We start from the raw sequence: 21,195 nt of genomic DNA, 5'->3' as shown, positions 1-21,195 counted from the left end.
TGGCACAGTCTTTCAAAGTACTGCGATAAAGTGAGGCAAATTAAAACATGTTCTGTATATTTCCTTGAAAAACAAGTAGGGGCTTGTTTCCTTAATTATCTTCTGCCAGGAATGTGTTTTTCTTTTAACTGTAAGATGTCTTTTGGAGCTAACTTTGTTACACAGAAAGGGAAATTGTGTTTACTCTGAAATTATAACAGATGCACCTTTTTCTAAATCACAGGTAACTGAATGCATTATAGCAAAGTGAATAACAGGTGCAAATAGATCAGCTTTTGCTTCACAAATTCATCATACTGCAATTTACACCTTAACTTAGCCGAGGCAGTTTCTGGTGTAATGATAACAATTCTGATCCTGTCTCCTACTTTTTCCCCCGCTGCGTCAGCTCAAACAATAGGAAGTAAAACATTTCATTTCCCCACAAGATTGAAAATTGTCCTCAGGGAGAAACACTGACAAGGCATGATTGTGCAGTTCTGTCCACAAACACACGCTCACATGTGACTCCCCACACACAGAAGCAGCTTACAGATACAGAAGATCTAACAGGACCATAAATCCATAAAGAAATCCTGCAGGAAGCAATCTCCATTACAGCCTGGCAGTCCCGTTTGGATGACTTTGTGAAGGGGACACAGTGCTGACTGACCAAGGCAGGGCCAGAGGTGCAGGGGGACTGGCCAGTGCAGACCACACAATGTCTGTACTTAGGATTGTTTTTTTTTTTTTAAAAGGTCATTAAGAGCTACTGTCATTAACCATTATTCCATCTGTAGCGTTATGGCATATCTAACACCAACCCCAACTTCTGTCACTGTAGTGACGCTATCTGAATTCTGTACAAAATGCAAATGAGTCACCAGCTACGCCAACTACAACAGTATCATCAACACTGGCACACACATCTAGGTGTTAAATACGATGCAGTACGAATGGTTTAAGATCCTATGCCATAAACCCATTAGCCCTCCGCATGGATCGACTGACATCCTGATAAGTAGCTGCCTCAATATTGACAACCCTGCAGAAGACAGCTCCTTGACCAGAAACGTGGGAGGGAACCAACTGTCTTCAATGCAGACAGGGATTTTCTGCCTCCCACACTTTTCACATTGGCAAAGAAAATAAACAGTACCTTCGTGACCTAAAAAGATGGTTGACGTTACATCCCACCACCACCACCTTCCCATCCCTCTCCTCAAAATGGGAACTATTCGGGAAGTAACGGGAGGGCAGCGTGGATAAACATTTAAGGCAGACTGCCAAAAGCAACTGAGCTGTTCAAAAACCATACAGGAAATGACATAACTGACACACTCTTGCCTGTGCAGAGGCACAGAACCGCAAAAGCAAGGTAAATAGAGCAAAGCAGGCTCTAATGTCAGCCTACTTTAAATGTTGACATGCAGTGATCATTGAAGAGAAGACACAGGGCAGTTTTACAAAAACGATACCTGTTAAGAGCCAACAAAGGAATGCAGTGCCAATACATGCCAAAGACGTGAATCAGCTGCTTTGACAAGGCCAAGCCTACACACAGGAGGGGAGAGGCAGTCTTACGGGAGACATGTGGCAAAATTTTGCCTCAAATTATGGACCTGTCAAATCTAGGCATATTGTATTTTTGAGCTCCACATCCCAAGTCAGAAGGCACACTATTATAGGAATTACTACAATTTGTGTTCTGTGGTCTAAATTACAACAGTATCTGGATTCACCTCATGCTAAAAAAACAAAACAGGGTCCACCTTGGAGCAGGAGCTTACTGACACTACAAGATGAAACAAGTTGCTTTTTACTCATGACTTTGCAATTCACTGGTGACAACAATAAGCCTATAATTATATCATCAGATTGAAAAAAAAAAGGAAAAATGAACAGTTCACAGACCATAATCCAAATAGGAACCTCAGATAAATATAAAATGGGGTGAGAGTCTCTTCGCTTGACTGTCAGTTTGTGGGGGCAGCAGCAAGGCGGGATTGGGGAAGGATGACTTTTGCCTCAGGTTTTGAATGTAGAATCACCATCAGCCTGAGCTCCAAGCATTTTTGGGACTGATTGGTCGCTATCCTTCTGCAAGGACTACCAGGACAGATGTGGAGGGACTGTACTGAGCATCACTCCCCACAGAGAGGAGAGAAACCAAAACAAAGCATGGATTGCACAGTCTGGCACGTGTGACATCTTGCTACCAACTGCTCTATTGTCTATGAAATAATAATTTTAAAAATAAAGGGGGGGGGGGGGGGGGGGGGGGGGGGGCATGGGAGTAGGGGACATTCCCCCTTTGTGTAAGGAAACATAAAAGGGTCTGTGTGGCTCAGCCTACATGTGAGAGCACCGCTAGTCAGTGCTCAGCTGCCTGGGTGATGATCGTACACATTGAGGGTGCAAAACAAGCAGCAGCTGAATCATATATATATATATATATATATATAAGTAAAATCTAAAAGGTGGCTATCGTGATAATTAAACCCTAATTCGAGCTTGGCATGGACTTGCAGCCTCTATAGGATTCAGACCGCAGCCACTCCTTATATCCTTAAATACAGCCTCTCGGTTTTTTTGTCCCTCAGTGTTTCGCCTAGCAACAGTGCGTTGCTAGGCTTGTAGCCTGCAGCCGTGCCAGGAGGAAGACCACTCATCTTTTCACTCTCGTGACTCCCCTGCTTCTCTCCCCACGAACAGTCCACCCCGCAGTGTTTCAGGCCCCCGCCGAGCCCGTGGTGTAAAGGTCAAAGCCGTGTCCGTCGGCAGAGTGACGTGGCAGACAACCACAGGATTTCACAGGACTCTCAAACTTTTGTCGTGAAATGCGGCTGCTTTTGTGGTCCGGCTGGACAAAAAAAGCGAGCAGCTCATTCGGCTTGTTAAGATGTGCGGAGAGAACCAGTTTTTAGGGGCTGAACTTGCTGCTACTCTGTACGCAGAAAGAGAGCCTCAACAGGAGTCAGTTTTCGAGATGCGGGGCGCTGCTGTCACTTTGAGCGTCAAGTTCGAAAGCATAACCAAAACATTTCCGACTTAAAATGCTCGTTCTAATCTGAAACTGTTCGTTTATTAAGTTACTAAGTCTCACGTTATTAAACACCCCCCGTACTGACAGCTATCTTGTCCCCAACAACTGCTGCTGACCTCCGCAGACGAGTTGTAAAGTGACGTTAAGTACACGCCGGTTGTAATGTTAGCTCCTTGTCGAGGCTAGCTTGGTTTAGCCAAGTTAGCTTTGATTTTGGCAAAATTAGCACCAGCTAACGCCTTCGTATTAATGTATTGAACAGCTGAATACTCACTTTTATGTCTGCTCGAACCCCACGACTGTTTGGCGATACTGGGGCTCCGTATAATTGCCCTTCCAGCGGATTTCAAAGCGTCCATATCGTAATCCAAAAGTGGGGCAAAGAGCCCGACAAGCGCCTGTTCGTTTGTGTCGAAACACTTCGCTTGGTTTAAAACAGCCCTCTCCCGTCCAAACTTTTTTTCGGCTAGTGTTTTCTCCCCTCCGCACTGTTAGCTTTCAATCGATGGCGAATTATCATGTTCGTCCTCCTGGGCGGCGTTATGTATGTAAATTAACCGGATAATGTGCGCGTGACGCCCAGTTGTGGAATCACGCCAGTGAGGTTGTTGCAACAACAAGGCAGGCAGCCTGGGCGGGCGGTGCTGCTGTTTCTGTTGTTCCTGTTACTAAACGGTACAGATTTACTCCCGCTGCCTTTTGTGACAAATTATTTGGTAGTCACGTCACGGGCTGTGGTTAGACCTCTCACGTTTAATGTAGCCACGCATGCCTTCTTTTTATTGCGCTCCTAAAATCCATCGTCTGTTAAGGTGGAAATGTCAGTACTGTGAAAACCAGATATAGTTTGGAGGGAAATACTTCAATTCAGCCTGACTCACCTTTTTAGGTCGATATAGCAGCGAAATCCATATTATGCATCATTGGTAGAGCTAACTTCTGACCATTATCTATTATTATATTATTTTGTTGTGGATGCTTTTCTTATGGCAGCTGGTTAAAAGACATAAGCTACTCCTCTGTTTCCACAGTCCCATTTATTGTCTCAAAAATGAATTTTCAGTGCCTGTCACTTAATATAATATTACTTTTGCTTTACTGTATGTAACCCAATCCCCCATATTCTGCCCAAGTGTTCTGATGGCTCATAATTCAAGTGAACAGCTGCAGGGAGGAAGGCCCTATGGGTCCTCTCCTCGAAATTCAGATTGTTGTAATTTTTCTGAGATCCAATTTTTATAGTCCCAGTATAGTCCCATATAGCATTAAAACGTTTTCGGTGATGCAAGGAGACAGTTAGATTATGTTTAGTGAGATATGCCATACAATTTAGCAAACACCATCATGCAACTGTAATACCTTTAGAGTATCAACCAAAATATGTCCATAGCACATAGTAACTTAGTCTTATTTAGATTATTTGATTTATATTGTAGTGTTGCTAATTGCAGACTGTTCTTCTTGTGACAATAAGCATTTTGTGTGAAAAGTGAAAATCATCCTCAAAGTAGGAAATATGTCTGTGCCGAAACTTGTATTTTGATCTATTATTAAAACATTTTAAATCATGCCACACCCAATTTCTGTATTGAGTTTCGCTGAGCTTAAATCATCACCCATCAAATAACTCAGGAGAATGGCTTTCCAAAAATGTCACAGTACGAGATTTCATAGGAGATGTCAAACTCAGATACAAAAGTGCAACAGGCTAATATATCCCGAGGACATATTAGGCAAAATCACCACTATATTTAATCTGAAGCCTCTGTACAAAAAAAAATTATTCCAAGGGAGAATTATCACTTCATCAGTGAAGCACTGTTAACCAAACGATTCCTCTGAATGGAGGCAGGTGCATTCCTTTTAAATCACGTTTCTTTGTTGGCAGCTATGACCACGCTGCACTGAAAGGCTTGAGACAAATGAGTGCGCTCTCTACTAGTAAATCTGGCAGTTATTGAAGCATGCAAGACATTCTTTTAAAGCAGCAACATGGGTAATATTTACAGTAAGTGTGTTTGGGGATGAAAAATCAATGAGTTTCTGCTGGGAAAGAGAAGAGGGATCAAACTGCACATAAAGGAGAAGGCTGGGGGTCACGTGAGCAGGTCGCCCAACATTCAACAGGGATGATTCTTCAATGTGAAGAGGAGTACGAAAGACGAAATACACGATTTATTTATACACAAGACAAACAAAAGTTCGCAGGCTCACAGCATCAGACATGGGAGTATACCCGTGGCTGTATAGTATATAAACACATCTATTCACCCACACTGTAAAAACACACGCTTTAATGAAACCAATAAATTTTTTATCTGTTTCACCACGTCCTTGTATTCTGGAGGGACAGGTATAAAGGTGTGGGGGGGGGGGGGGGGGGGGGGGGTGTATTGCTACCAAGAAAATTGCCCATTGACTTTATGTTAATTGAGTGGGTCAAGAGAATCAGGAGAGCTATACCTGGAATTTCTCATTTAGGGATTCTTCTCTTCAAACAGCTGGATTTACCGTAGATGTGCTGGCCTAATGGCACTGCGAGTACAGCTGTGCCAAATGTAGTCTGCTAGAAAGGACCTATTATAATCTGTTAATTCCACATGCTTGACTCTGCCAAACAGGGTGATGCCAAACAGGAACAAGGAGCGCAATAAAATATTGAGGATTGAGTGTAACACAAATTTATGCCCCAACCCAGGCACCGGTTAATGCAGGGAAAATAAGCGAGGAGATTTACGCACATTTGTCTCGCTGCACAGGTTAATCAGGCGTATTTGGGGGAAGCCTGGCATGTGACAGAATGCTGAGCAGAGGGGCTTCTTTCATGCATTGAAATTCAGTGTCCTTGGCAAAGGGATTCTTTATCTCCTTTCCCAAAAAATTCCAAGTGCATTTGATTAGATAGAAAATTATCTCTCATATCAAAATGTGTGGCAGCCCATAATTTGCTCCCTTTTATGGTTCCATCACGGACTGAAATCTCAAGCCCAGAGGTCAGCAGAGTACAGAAACTTCCTGATGGTGAAGCTTTCTAAATTTGAAAAGTAGACAAAGAGGGGAGTGAAGAAAGGTGTTTTTAAATACTCAGGTTTCACATCAAGGACTACCATTCCTCTCTGGCATTATTTAAATGGTGCACACTCCCAATTTCATTTACCTCCCAGCCCAATGCTGCTGGATAGCTTTGTGGGAGCACTAGTGGTCATCACGTTTTGACTAGCTGTGATTAGTCATTAGCATGAACAAATTATTCATAAATTCTTTTTGTCAGCGCTAAATGGGATTTTCTGGTCATAAAAAAAAAGAGGGAATTAGTGGTTCTTGACAGTTAATAATCAGTGTGAGATTATTTCTTTTAACCTATTGTGTATATATACACTGCCTCCTAGTGGCAATCATATGATGGTGCATTTAATCTCCAATGTCAGAATTAAGATCAACTATTTTAGGAACTGTTTTAAGATGTTTTGTTTTTTTTTAGTTTTTTGGCAAATATTCACAGTTGAATACAACACCTATTTAATATATTGTCTTGTTTCAACTACACTAATGTAGCAAAGGCTTTAATTAGAGCCAAGACACTCAATAAAAAAGGAACTTCCTTCAAGAAATACAAGAGTTGTGGTTCTGGGTACTCCAGCGTTGTAGTATTGTACTTCCATGTTTAGGGACTTGCTAGGGACAGATTAATAAAAGAACAGCCAATATTGAAGCAACAGAGGCTGAGATATCCTGAATTGTAGTGTCTTGTATGTGTAAAAACACTGGATCCTACATTTCCCATAATGCAAACCAAAAGTGTCTTTCAATGCATCCCCCTGCCTCTTGAATTCCCACTTCTTTTAAACCCCCCACAACTTCAGTTGTAAAGCAGGCCAAAGCTGAACTAACCCAGATGACAAAGTTTAGACAGCAAATAAACTGAACTTAATGTGTAAAACAACAAAACAAACTCGGTCAAACCTGACGAGTTCTTTTGAAATATCTAGACATATGGTTGGAGTAAAGGCAACAAGCAGAGAGAAGTCAATTTGCAAGAAAAAAAAAGTTTATTCCTTGTAAACCTCACAGAGCGAGAGCACAGCCAAGGTCAGACCTGGGGAGAAACAGAGCAGTGACTGGGCATAGAAAACAAAAAACAAAAACCATTTCTCTATACTTTCAACAATCAGTCGACCAAACAACTGACTAAAACTGTAATTTTCACATTTCCCCCCTGCAGGAGCCAATGACTATCTGAGCCAAAAAAGAAAAAGCTTCTTCTTACAGTAGGTGAAAACCACACACACACACACACACACACACACACACACACACGACCATTTCAGATGATGGCGAAACCACATCAGACTCCAGCGATTTTCTCCCTGATAGAAAATAACAATAATACCACAAACAGGAAGGACGGCCGCTTTAAAAACAGCCACTTGCCCAACAGTTGCAAATACTGTAACATTCACATAAAGAAACTTGACTTTCTAGTCCCTTACTTTTAACTACGCAGTCTACTACAAACAGGTGACCACTTTCTTTACCTGCTTAACAGAAACTTCCATTAAGTGATATTCAACTGGATATTTGACAAACACGTCAGCCAATGTATTTGCATTACATTCTTCAACACGCTACTAGAGAAACAAGCATTCCAGTCTTGGCACATGAACTGAAGTGTAGGATCAATTAAATAATAAATGCTGCATCAAAGTTGGCATTTTCAAAGCTTCGTTTTCATTGCACTGTCCATCTTTACAGTTTTCCCTTTCAAACAGAATGTGTTTCCTACAGTGCAACTTGTAAAAATAGGAAATCAAAAAGAAACAAGGGGGCAGCAGCTGAACCGAGGGATCTGGGGGAGATGAGCTTCTGCGAGTGGACATGTGACGAGCCGGAGACCTGTGTGCAGTAGACTCTGTGGTGGCTAACAACATGTCAACACACTGACAACAGGCAAACAGGAGTACACTGAAAAGTCTTGGATTTGGTATCTAATTTATCTGTTAAATGTAACTTACATATGGGACCAAGCTGACCTCGAGTGGACACGGATCTGCTTCTTTACCGGTTTGGAAATCAGTACGGAGCCAAAAAACCAAATAAGTGTCTGAAGGCAACTCAGTCCCACTTCACTCAGCGAGGTCAAATTCTTATCCTTTCCAGCTTAGCCAGATGCTTCACCACTAATTCAGAAGGGTTGGGCTGTATCTCATTATCAAACTCAATCCATGTCCTCAACTCAAGGCACTGGGAAGCTGGTACATTTACATACACAGACTTCTCTTTATGGACTGTCTTCAACTCAAACACTGGGAGAACCAGACTACTGTTTTCACTGATGCAGAACATTAGGAGCTGCTTGGGTTCATTTCGGCTTATGGTCTAGGTTTCTGCTTACAACACAAGATCTTTTCCAATTTGTTGCAATCAACACTTTCAGCCTGTAGAAATCAACACTCGGGTCTTAAAGAGTGAACAAACAGAACCACACAATACACTTTAAAATTTTACCACCAAACCCCAAAGCAGCTAAGGGCAGGGTTGATTTGGTGTCTTAAAAATAATAAATTAAACATAACCAGGGCGAGAGTCTACATTCCTCTGGTTGTACAGATGTCACCACACCTTGGGAGAAAACAATCCGTCACAGAAATTTGGATACAAGTCAGGCTGAATGACTGAATGATAAAGGAGACCTCCATTTTCCAAATTTTAGGAGGGAAAAATCAACCTAAAATAAAAAAGCAGCTATTCCCCAGGACCAAAGAGCAGGCAACTGTTTGCAGGTGGTTTCGGTGGTGGCGGGAAAGGGAGAGCAACACCCTTGAGATGAAGATACATACCCGATTCTGTGAGGTTTCACTAGACACTTAAGAGAGAAAAAAAAAAAAAACGGGACGTCCTAGTTGACATGTGATGTCCGTTTTAAGTTGATTTTTTTTGTCTTTTGTTTTAACTACAACAAATACAGTCACACAATACAACATCCTTCTGACCTGGCGAAGAGAAAAATAAAAACCCAAGAAAAACAACGTTCTCAGCCGCAGACAGCAGATTGGAAGGTGGTGGGGCCTGCAGCAAAAATAAAAATGGTAGGGAGGGAAGGGGCGGGACGAAGCGTTCACTTTTTGAGTGGCTGGTAAACTGAGGCGTTGGGGTCTAGGCAGGAGGGATTGGTGTCCATGAACTTGGAGGAGTAGTGGGGGGCCACAGGAGTCATGCTGCTGGTGTCGGCTGTGTAGGAGATGCTGGGCATTACAGCCATCACTTCGGCTATCTTCTGCTTCAGATCTTTTATCTCCTGGTCTTTTTGCAGGGTCTGACCTGAAAATAGATAACATGTCAGTCCAAACACAAGGTAAAACTTTGAGGATGTGGTACAAGCCCAGATATATTTGTAGGTGTGTGAATACATATGTTGTTTATGGAAATCAGGCTGACCTTGTGCAATCTCCAGCTGTCTCTTGGCATCTCCCAGTGCAGAGAAGAGGTCCAGCTTGATCCTGGTTTCTGCACTCAGGCTGTTCTCCAGGTGCTGGGTCTTGTCCTGCATGGCTGACAGCGCTGACATCAGCACCTCTGTGTCTTTTTCATTCTCCTTATATTTATGAAGTTCCTGAGAGATGGGCACAGGGAGTTACATTCTGTGGCTGGATGCTTCAGCACTATGTAAATTCTGTTTGACATAAATAAAGACTGACATTTGCGTTTAGTAAAAAACATTCTACAAACACTAGGGTAGAGCTGCACAACTAATAGAAATATTATCAAAATCGCAATATGGCCAAGTGCGATATCCAAATCAAAATTTCTATTTTTTTTACAACTGTAAAATGTGTAACATAACAGCATTATAATGAAGTACTGTAGTGCTGCAGAGACGCCCCTGCCTACAAATCCCATTCTCCAGATATAATAAACTATGTTTGTAGTTTTTTTCAGTGAAACTTAAAATTGTGATGTAAAAATGATTATTCCCTCTAATCCTGAATCATATCGCAAATTGTAATATCTGTCAAAATAAATGCAATGTGATTTTTTTTCTACCATATCGTGCAGCTTAACACTAGAGTTGAATATAGTTACATTTTAGAAAGTCTTATTCTGCTTATCAATTCCAGATTGTTATATTATTTCATCAGTGGTATGTCTTAAATTAAGGTGTTTTTTGAGACAAAAAGTAATTAGAAAAATTGTCTATGCTGCCATGAACAAGTTGAATATTTACAGTTTTTACACTGTGTTCACTTGACTTGTACACCCCGGCATTAGCTAATTCTGGGGCACTACATGTGGAACAAAACTTGTAAGAAATGCCCCATCGTGATATATGCATATGCATGTTACATTTTACTGCATCACTTCTGTCTTGTGTGAAGCTTTGTCACATTTATCTACAGCACTAGCTCTGGTCCACCACATTGCAAAAGCTGTTTGCATGCAGTGACATATGCAGAACTGGCAATGTACATGAGCAATAGGTTCACATTTCAGGAATCCAGACTTTCATGAATCGCTAAGCAGTATGAAAAAACTTCTTAATAATTTGCACATTTGACATCACACACACACACACACACACACCTCCTCTACTGCACCTGGCAAAAAGCATTACACATGAATAACCAAAGAGACAAATGCATTAAATTGAATGAATAAATATCCTTACTTGAACTTTCAATTCCAGCTCTCTGATCTGGTCTTCCTTTAACTTGTTATCCATTGTTAGTTTCTTACACTCAGTTTCTAATTCAGTGATTCGCCGCCGCAGCGTGTCTGTGCACTCCCCTCTGTGAGAATGAAGGGGAAAAAAGTTCAGAATTTTATTTGATGCTAATAACAAAGCATAACTTTAAAGACACAAACGACAAGTCAGGAGTAAAACGGTTAGAAAAAAACTAAATTCATATGTCAGCTGTGTGCGGCTACCTGGAAGCTGCTGCTAGTGCTACTGCTCTGGCTGCTGTGGCCTCCTCTAACTTCTTCCGCTTCTTTTCATCTGCGAGCTGTTTCTCAGCGGTGGCTCGAGCCTCCTGCTCTGCTTTGAGCCTCTTCTCCAGTTGGCCCACTGCCTGTTTATCCTTTTGCTTTGCCTGCACAGCATTATGGAGCCTACAAGTGAGCGGACACACAGATAGAAGAACAGCACATTATCAAACAGTAAATACAGGGTGGCAGGATCAGTATTTCTGACTAGTACTGTATGTATCCATCACTGTTTCACATGTATAGAATTTATCTAAGCAGCATTTCCAAATTGTTTGGTATTTTGGGATTTCATCTGGTCATCCTTTTGAAACTGAAAGTAAAGAGAGATTGAAAAGTCTGCACCAATGAGGGACCTTCATTTCCAGATCAGAAATGAACATTTATCTAATGATTTTTCTGCTGACAAGTGCTTTTTTCCTACAGTGTTATTTCATACTGATGGATGATAATTACTGCCCCAATTAGCAGTGATCCTAAACCAAAGGGATCACTAGTGCGGGTGAATAGTAGCTTCACTCACTTGTTCTGCAGCAGCTCATTCTCCTGGCGCAGTTGGCCCAGTTCAGTGCGTATGGAGCGCTCAGCGCTGCCCAGCGAGCCAATCTGACTGCGCAGGTCCTGCTCAACCTGCCGGCTGGCCTGAAGGTCTGCCTTCAACTTCTTAACATCCTGCTCCAATCTGTCCCAGTGGGAGAATGAACAGAGGAGAGACACAGTGACATGTTGCATACAGGACATTCAACATGATCTATAAAAATAAAAAGCATAAAAGTGCACATTCAATGTAATGTCATACCTTAGTATCATTACATGCAGGGGAGGCCCTTCTATTCTCTATATATTAGTCACTGCGGTCTCCGGACTCAGCGATTGCAGCAACCTTGCTCCCGTGAGATTTTAATGTCACGTGACATGATAAAGTTTTGAAGCGTAGCATGCATTATGTTAAGTCCAGCATGCATGTCTTTAGTCAGCGCTGCAAAGAGCCAAAATGTTGAATTTGGTGCAGATGCTCACTTAAGTTGTAACTACTTCCTGTTTCATGGCGAATCATCAATTTTTGACGCCACGGACTGTCCTTTGGCGGAAACTCAGACAGCACAACTTTTTATCATCAGTGGCTTTAGTTTGCACGACAAAGTTTGAAGATGATCAGAGGAGGAGTTCATTAAAGTACAGACCCCATAGAAGACCAACAATTATCATTAAACTAAAAATGGTGGACTTCCTGGTGGGTTTAGGGTCATCGCACCTTGAGGCTTTTTTTTTTTTTAATAGGTCTGGACATGATACATCTGCCATACATACATTTTGTTGAAATGTTTAACGTTTTTTAGGGAGTGCAAGCGAGCCATTTTGTCATGCCCATGCGTGACAACCATATTACACCTGAATTTTCACCACGTTTGAATTTTGTGCAACATTTCGTGAGTTTTTGATCACGTTTAGGCCACCAAAAATGCGACTCATTTGGGAGAAAAAGGAATTCCTTCAGTTTTAATAGGGTCCTCACACGTTTCATCCTCAGGCCCTAATGACAGAAATCCACAAAGTGTAACACGTGCTAGAAAATAGTGTTTACCATACAAGTCATGAAGTTTTGATGAGAGCTGAAGGCGGGACCAAATTTGAAATTTGACCAAGAGACACTCTTATTGATAATCTGTTTGCAATATGGGTTTTCTGTGTCCATTTTAGACTGGGCACAGCTAAGAACGTCACAAGCCGGTCAGAACAGGGGCTGATTCAGGCACTTTTTGATGCATCTGTTTGGGCTATATCCTGTGAAGCACGATTCCTTTTGGTCCTTTCTTTGCTCCAGGTGCAACAGCTGTCAAAATGTAACCGGAGCATACCATAAAAACACTAGGATTTATGAAGCATAAAATAAAGAAACCATAAAATAAACAGCAGCCGGCCAATGAGTGTCACTTAAAGATATGCCAGAATGAAGCAGAAAGTAATGCAAGAAAAAGAAACCATTCCAAGCTTAGAAAGTACTGCTATTGGATAAAGTAGGTTAAACTCAAGTGTTCTGTTCATGCTTGACATGAGAGGTTGTCCAAATCCTGTTCAAACCTTTCTGCCACATCAGATACACACTGACCCTGTTGACCAGAGATATTATACAAAATACCATGCTACAAAATATTACAGGAAACCATCAGAAGATCAGCTGTGATGGAGGCTATATTACCCTAACGCAGAGCTACTCAAACATTTAGACTACTTTACTAAATTTAATGCAGGTCTGCTTTAACAGCGAAATGGAAAGCACAATTTGTCTTGTTCAGTATCAGGATCAAAGACCACCACGACATCCCTAACTTCAACACGTCTGTAGAAAAAGTGCTCGAGTTTGAGACAATATTTGGTCTCACACTCAAGGCAAGGCTTAAGTTCCTAAAATTGTTAATTTCATAATATGTAACCACAAGGTTTTTGTCAGTAGTTTATTTGTTAGTATGTTATAGCATAGTATACTTAATGTGTATGTGCAATGTGTCTAGATGAATAAGTATGAGCATGTGGTTCTTACCTAACAAGTGCTTCTGGCTTGCTCAGCTGGTTGTTGGGAATACAGTTGTCTGTGGGATCCTTGTGGGAGCCACCAGTCCCCTTCCCAACAGCTAACTTGTGCTTCTTCTCATTCTTCCCCGTGGAAGAGGATGATGATGGTGCAGAGGAGGGCACGCTGCCGTTGGTAGTGCTATGGCTGCGGGGCGAGGAGTTGAGCGTGGCGGCATTGCTGCTAGCATTTTTGTAGTTTTTGGAGGAGGATGAGGATGAGGAGGAGCAGGAGGAATTGTTGTCCTCTTTAAGCAGCAGATTCTCTGTGCTGCCCAGCTCTGTGGTCAGTCTCTTGTTGTTCATATGGTTCTCCATATACTCCATCTCCTGGAGTTTAGAGTCCACTGATGTTGGAAAGATGCTGTTGTGCTGCTTTTTAGCGTCCCCGCCGCCCCTTCCTTCTTTCCCTTTTTCTCTATACTCTAACTCCGGCAGTGGTGCCGATGTCTTTTTGTTGGCTGGGGCGCCATTCTGTGACACTGGAGGTGTGTCCAGTTCAGATATTCCTTTAGCTGCTGCTGCTGCTGCTGTATGAATAAAAAGGGAGTTGTAGGGCATTCACATTTTATATATGACAACTGCCATGAGAGTCTCCTGAAGTTCTCTATCATCTCATGACGAATGTTTATTTCTCCATATCTTATATCTGAAACCTGACTTTATGTAACCAGTGTGAGCGAGCACTGACAGCCGATTCCACTTGTTCCTTAAGTGTTACTTGTGTAAAACAGCCAGACTTTACCTACAGCTGCACAACACATCCACAAGGCTGTGTTGCATTTTAAGTGATCTTTCTTGTTTCTCTTTGTGAAAAATCCTTGGTTCTCACTTTGTGAGAGAATTAGAGCTTTGCCTAATCACACCCAATGACCAGAGACTCTTATGATCATTATTTGCTTAGTGTGTTTGTTTAAACTGTGAGGCAGGTGCGCCTACAACCACAGACTTTAAATAGAGGGGGGAAAGCATGTTGGAGTAATATGGCTTGTTTGACTAAATAGATTTGTGACGCAAACACAAAGCCTAACAAGATCTAAAAAAAGTTACGGATGATTATGATTTTAACCAACTTTACACAAATTAAGACATAAATCAAACACCTTGTCTGTATTTATCAGACATTCATGTACCACAAAATAACAAAAGAAGGGCAACACTTCATTACTGGAGCAGTGCCACACAAGACTTTCATGACCAAATCACTTCTGTATCACCAACAAGCACTGCAGCCTTTTTCAGAACCTCCTGATCTGCCATCTCCATCAGCAGGTAAGAGTGACCAGCAGATCTTTTTAAAACAAAGAAATTCTTTTTTTTTTCCTTTTTTTTTTTTTTTTTAATCTGTCCAATTTATCAAATGTCATTTTATTGTTCAGTCATAGTAGATAGTGTATGTCAGCCTCAGATTTCCTGAACCAGGTGCGTCATATATGCATACAGTATGCATGTATGTGTGCTTGAATCTTACCTTCTTCTGCTTCTCGCTCTTGCCTCTGAAGCATCTGTTGCTCTGGAGGCAACGCCTGCTGCAAGAGCTGCATGTAAAACTCATTTTCTTTCTGCACCTCCTTCTGTTTCCGGAGGCGCATCTTATAGCTCACATAGCTCTTAAAGCCGAAGCCCAGCGTGACCACTGGGTAGCCAATGCTACAGAGATGGAGACAAGAAGTACACTCATAAGTCTACTCTTTGGTCATACATAATAATCACAAAGTATTGATTTGATCAAGCAAACACTGCTGCAAAAACACACTTAATTTATCAATCACTTTTCATTCTTCATTATGTATGGTAACAGCCCAACTTCACAGCATAATATTGGTTAACACTGTCAAATCCAAATCCAGCTCGACGGTTTTAAAAGGCACCTTAGATTAAAATTGTAGACCTTTACACTGTAGAGGTGCTACTTTAAACTCTTTCAGGATTTTTTCATAAATCTTTAGACTGTAACCTTATAATGCCTCTTCATAATAAGAGTCCCTGGGATGAATCCAAGAGAAACCCAACATATTTTTCTGTAGTTTGTTACACAGAAACTAATAATAACACAATAATAAACACACATAACATGTAACAATATATACAGTTTTATGACTAATATAACTAAATAAATAATAAATAAATTCAGTGGCACACAAAACTGAATGGCACAGCAAATGTATCCACACCTACTGCCTCCTGCTAAAGGAGGTAACCATTTTAATAGTTTGTACTTGCACAATAAAATTCTTTGAAGCTTTGACATAAAATGGAAAAATTTATGAAAGGGAAGAAAAAACAGGCATGTGGCCCACCACATGTGGCCCATCATGTGACATTATTGACTTTATGTAGTCTGTAGCAATGAATGAGGCTGTGTGAAAATTTAGATTAGTTAATATAATGTTGTCTTTACTTCACACCATTCCTCGGCACCATGCTGACACATGCTGCATGGTGCATACAAAGCACATCTGTCAAGCACAGCGTTCCACTACCTCCAGTTAAAAAGACAAGTGTCTCACCAGTGTGCAGCAAAAGGACGACACAAATCCACGTGGAAGTTCTTTAGGTCTTTGAATCTGATGGCTGCCTCTATGTAAACAAAGAGTATCCACAGAGACACGGTGGGCAGACAGACACCTCTCTCTGGAAAAAAACACAACAACAAAAGCATGTTATTAATGGGCATCGAACATCAGTACTGTGAGTCCCACCTGAATTGTGTCCATAGCAATAAGTACTAAAACCCAATGAAACTGGCACAGAATGCTTGGTCATTGCTGACTTTGCATTTCATAAGACAATCATTATTTTGTGCTGTATTCAGGCAAAGTTCTTATATGTCTATTTCTTACAACAATGAGTTTAAGGTTATTTTTGTGACAGAAAAACATTGAGGAAAAATTTAAACCCAGCCCTGCTAGCAGCCAAATGCTACTAGCTTGGTCCTAGTGCTCACCAGTAGAAAACAATTTGACTCTCCCAAATTAATTTTTTTTAAATACAGACATTGGCAAGGTCATTATGGACTCTTGTCATACCCCTGCTGTAAGAGTCCATCCTCTGCTCTTGATGCTATCCTAATGCTTTATATTTTTGTCTGCAGTTTGAGAGAAAATGGTCCCACCATCCAAAATACCACTGAAATTCACCAGGTGATGTGACATGTCAGCTGATGAAGCAGCAGATAGTATACACCTTCACAAAACTTAGTCATGAGTGTGAAGATTTGATGAATAGAAACCTGTCCCTCTCACACATGGTCAGAAAAGGTCTCAACACTCTGTATTGGCATTTACAGACCACAATAACACCGAGCACACAGGGTGGTCAGGACAGACACTACCCATTGTCTCCTTGGTTGCAATAAACTCAGACACTTTCACCACCAGGCTGGGGAGTGGTAAGAGATATTAATACTCTTGTGACAGCCTATGAATGAGAATGTCACTGGTGAGCGAAGTTGAAGGACTCCGAAAGCCACTGAGGACCACTGTGTGTTTCTCCCTCCCCCAGCTGGCACTAGGATTTCAATCTGACACCTGGCCTTTGGTCAACACAGGAGGATACCGCTAAAATCAGACTGACAACTAATCCGCAGAGTGCAGCTCACTTACACACACCATGCAAATTTCTAAGAAGCAGGCCATCTATTTGTAAATAAGATAACACAATGTGCATGGGTGTTGCACAATGTTTTTCACACCTACTTTGCCATGAAGCACTAAGTGGAAGAACAACACAAAACAGTGCAAGTTCTAAGAATTGGTGTGATCTCTGACTTTAAAGAATTATTTATCTTAATAATCCATCATGTAAATACACATAAGGCTTCTTACATCCTTCTTTTGTTTGCACAGTCACAAACAGTGCAAACAAAACAGAGGTCACAGCCACGAGGTATCTTGTGTTCTTGATTTACACCATGAGCCTTTCGCAAAACATCATCAAGTGCCGGTATGTGCAAATTTCTCATTTGCCGTGTTTATACTAACAAACATCAAGACATCTTATACATTGGATGGCTTTACCTGTGTGCCAAACATACTGCACCCACACATAGGTACTGGCAGCGAAGAATAGCCATTGCACTGGGATGAAGAGGAGGCAAATGATGTCCGAAGTAAACGCAACACACACAAAGAATACTGAGAAGGCCTGTTGGGGAGAGGAGAGATGGTTATGATAAACCATCAACACATGCAGCAAAGAGAGACGTGGGTTGTTTGTAGTTGTTACTATGTCATGCTCAAAACCATTCCCTTACGAAAGACAAAAAAAAAAAATGAGGCTAAGAGCCAGCTGTAAGCTATTGGACGCCAGTTCATAAAAAGGGTTGGTTGCCATATCTAAACATTTATAATGGGAGTGATGTGGTCCTAGGTGATTAACCTCCGTATTTCAATTTAAAATTATACCAAAAACAGTTACAAATATTAAATGTTTGGTTCTCTCCTTCTGCATCTCCGTGAGACACAGACACACCAACAAACACACACCTACACAATGCATTTCAATAAGAACAAGCTGTCCAGCGTCAATGACGACCTGCAAGCCTGATCAGATCTGTAGTATGTCCATTATGTTCATACTATATGTTTCTTCTCCTTTTGTTTGGGATTTGGCTTTCTCAGAGTCAATGTACACAATGCACACAAGAAATCAAATTATTAGGAGAAATCAGACGAGGCAAGAAATAACATCTTTTAATCAACACTGACATATCTTAAGATTGTTACTCATAAATTATTCTAGAGCAACAAGATGTTTGTATGAAGGTGCAGTGATACAACAGCAAGTATAAGACACACTTTTGTCTTACTGTGTGCATTTGTCAGAATTATACAAATAACCAATAACAGTTCAGCTATGACCTTTTCTCTTATTTGGATTTTAGGTTTAGTCTGATTTTGGATTTAATTACTTTGGATAAAAAGATGCTGCACGATGTGTTTCCTTTAACCACACTGTTGTCAAAGCAATACTTTCCTTGTTCTGGGCAACAATAACCTGGTCACTTAATGTCAAATGTAAATGCAGTGAGTGTGACAGGAGTGCTATGGTACTGAAGACATTCAAAACATCTCAATAGGAAAATCAGAATGTTCATAATTATAGCACATCTGCACTTGCTTACTTTAGTGCAACATCTCAAAAAGGTGCAGAGCTGAGCAGAGAAAAACAAAAAGGTTCAAAAGATGACTGTGTCTGAGACATTGCTCTTTCTCCACCTTTAAGAATGCATAATAAAAATCCAGACATAGCCACTCACCAGCCCCTGGTATCTAAAGGAGTCGTATACACTCCGGATGAAGAGCCAGAATGGCCAGAGGTATTCAAACCTGAACTCCAGCACAAAGTCTGCCAGTAGCACCAGTGCCCACACCACCAGGAACTTCAGATACAGGAAGGTACTAAAGAAATTAAGAGAAGAATTGTATGACACAAGATGTTTTGGAAAACAAATGCACTACAACTTTCACAAGTGTTTTTATATTGGCAATGCAATATGTGTTAACAAGAATGGTAACTCATCTCTACCCTCAACAGTCAATATATGTGTAAGATGTTTGTCTGGAGTCTAGTGTCATTGTTTGACAGGTTAAATGCTTTGATATGTTCTCATGTGATGCTGCATAGAACATGTGGCAACAGTGCCAAACTACAGTATATTTATTTCTCAAGGCTTGCATGTGTAATATTGCTGGTTCTTTCCTAGTGCCATTCATTCAATTCATGTCAATGTAATTAGATAGATAGAATTAGATATATTTGATCGCAGTTGACTTTTTTTTTGTTGTCAGAGCACTGAGACACAGAAAATGACACAGCAGGGGTGTTCTCTGATCTCAAAGCCTGACTGTTTTGTGATGGGGGCACCTGTTCAATAATTCAAGAACTGCCCTACATCCCTAGTTCTAGATGCCACGTGTGTAAGTAATGGCCTTTAACATTTGGTTTATCAGACACAGAGGAAGTCACATGAAGGTAGGACCTGTCAGGAGTGGTAGGGAAGGACAAATAAGCAACTTCAACTTGTCCAAACTGAATAGTGCAACACAAGCACGTCAGAAGTCAGACTGACTGCAGTCTTATCAAATCATGTTTAAAGTTAATGTTAATATACACTATTACTTAATAAGTAAGGCGCATGTAGAGAAGTTGGCAATGAGCAGACAAAGCTGCTGTGGTGCTAGCTAACGTAAGTTACCGGCTAATTTGACGCAGCTAGCTGATGACAACTGGCGTAGGCAAACGGTAGCTAGTCAGGGTTGTTTAATTAGTATCCAAACGTCGTTATAACTTATTTTAAACAGCAATGTTACTGTGAAAGAGACCTTCGGACATGGTTCAACACAGGCTGTTTCTGGGCCTAGCCCTACAGCTAGCTTATCTGCTAATATACTACGAAAACATACCGCTAGCATACAGTACGCTCAGCTAGCTAGGTTAATAAGCTAGCTAGCGGTGGCAGTTCATTGACATCAATGGTAACGTTATGAAGTTTCACGTTCTGCAGCTCTCAAGCCACAAGCATCTCCATTCAGTGTCCCCCCACAAGTGTCGTGAGGACGAACCCTCCGCCAGGCTCCATATGAGTTACCTGCCGTATATACCCTCAGTGATTCGGTTCCGTTTTAACGGCCGCCGGAGTTTGCTGCAGTCCGCATTGCGCCGCTTCATCCTCCTCCCCTTGGCTTTGGCCTTCGAGTGACCACTGTAATCTTATCCAGTTTTCTTGTGTATGCGGACAGAGATAATAAATGAAGTGCCTGTGATATATTTCGCTGTTATTATTTTTCCCCGCTGGAAACAAAGAAATAAATAAAGGACTCTATTCGGGAACCTCCTCTTTTTCTGTTAGCGCAGACTCAATAAGCCCAAATCGCGCTGTATTTTACGTCCAGTTGTCAGACAGCTGGTATATCCAATCAATCGATCCGCAGAGGCCTCTCTCTTTGACGGATACAGAGATGAGCCATTTATGTTGCGCCGTTACCGGTCGCTCACTTCTCCTCCGCCAAAGACAACAGGGGAGAGCGAGGAGGCGAGGGCCGCTGTGTGTGGAAGCTCTCCCGGTTAAACCAATCAGATGTTTGTGGACAAATTGGGCATCGCTGATTGACCAATGAACTGATCACGGAGGCGGGCTTTTTTTCCTCGGAGCTTTCTTCCTTTTGTTTATTATGAGCAGAACATTATGCAGTCTTTGGGACAAAATTCCCTTTGTGCCAGATACAAAACACCCATTCCAACATACGGGGGTTATTTATATCAGGGCCTTTGTGTGTGGTTCATTGGCAGACTTGCCCCACGGCCTTTATGCCATCTATGATTTGTTACCAGGTTAAAATCTGTGCATAGTTTGCGCACGCGTCCGCGTGAGTTTGAAGTGTGTGTTGCAGTTATCCTTGCTTGTAATATGATTATCTTTACCTGTGTTTTTTTGTTTGTTTACCGTTGTATTTAGGGCCATAAGAAAGTGGCATGACAAAAATGTAAAAAGAAGAGGGGTTTTTAATAAAGATATGGCATATTTAAAAAAAAATTTAAACAAAACTTATTTTTTATTATAGACTAACTGCAGTGGCCTTAACATGTTCATAGCAAATATATAAAACTAATTCATA

The 21,195-nt window shown here is 41.3% G+C and overlaps 2 protein-coding genes across 6 annotated transcripts in view; both read right to left on the bottom strand.

The window, feature by feature from the left end:
- The window catches only part of ldlrap1b (low density lipoprotein receptor adaptor protein 1b), a 34,126-nt gene extending 30,557 nt beyond the window's left edge, over positions 1-3,569 (bottom strand). Inside the window, exon 1 of one of the 4 annotated variants that reach the window (XM_046062141.1) lies at positions 3,300-3,569. In XM_046062141.1, coding sequence (XP_045918097.1) covers positions 3,300-3,384 — 85 coding nt within the window. In that variant the 5' untranslated portion in view covers positions 3,385-3,569. The remainder of the gene's footprint in view (positions 1-3,299) is intronic. The other 3 variants (XM_046062140.1, XM_046062139.1, XM_046062138.1) reach the window with 3 other exon arrangements.
- Positions 3,570-7,051: 3,482 nt separating this feature from the next.
- maco1b (macoilin 1b) lies at positions 7,052-20,623 on the bottom strand. Of its 2 annotated transcripts, none has more exons than XM_046062846.1 (11): positions 20,169-20,623; positions 18,837-18,978; positions 17,596-17,722; positions 16,087-16,210; positions 15,048-15,226; positions 13,548-14,103; positions 11,529-11,687; positions 10,949-11,131; positions 10,689-10,809; positions 9,461-9,635; positions 7,052-9,343 (listed from the first exon to the last, which is right to left on the bottom strand). In XM_046062846.1, the coding sequence occupies exons 1-11, from the start codon at positions 20,246-20,248 to the stop codon at positions 9,141-9,143; spliced, it is 2,049 nt and encodes a 682-aa protein (XP_045918802.1). In that variant the 5' UTR covers positions 20,249-20,623; the 3' UTR covers positions 7,052-9,140. The 2 variants fall into 2 exon arrangements, with proteins under 2 accessions (XP_045918802.1, XP_045918801.1); XM_046062845.1 differs by having other exon boundaries at positions 13,548-14,106; positions 20,169-20,622.
- Positions 20,624-21,195: the final 572 nt, after the last annotated feature.

The sequence above is a fragment of the Micropterus dolomieu genome, linkage group LG11 (genome assembly GCF_021292245.1).
Source record: "Micropterus dolomieu isolate WLL.071019.BEF.003 ecotype Adirondacks linkage group LG11, ASM2129224v1, whole genome shotgun sequence".
Taxonomy (NCBI): Eukaryota; Metazoa; Chordata; class Actinopteri; order Centrarchiformes; family Centrarchidae; genus Micropterus; species Micropterus dolomieu.
This window is presented reverse-complemented; position numbering and strand designations above follow the sequence as displayed.

Coding starts and splice junctions, on each gene's coding strand:
- maco1b (XM_046062845.1), bottom strand. CDS start 20,248: ATGAAGCGGCGCAATGCGGACTGCAGCAAACTCCGGCGGCCGTTAAAA. Junction 15,227..16,086: donor CGTCCTTTTGCTGCACACTG/GTGAGACACTTG, acceptor CCATCTCTGTAG/CATTGGCTACCCAGTGGTCA. Junction 11,132..11,528: donor AATGAGCTGCTGCAGAACAA/GTGAGTGAAGCT, acceptor GCTCACTTGTAG/GCTCCATAATGCTGTGCAGG.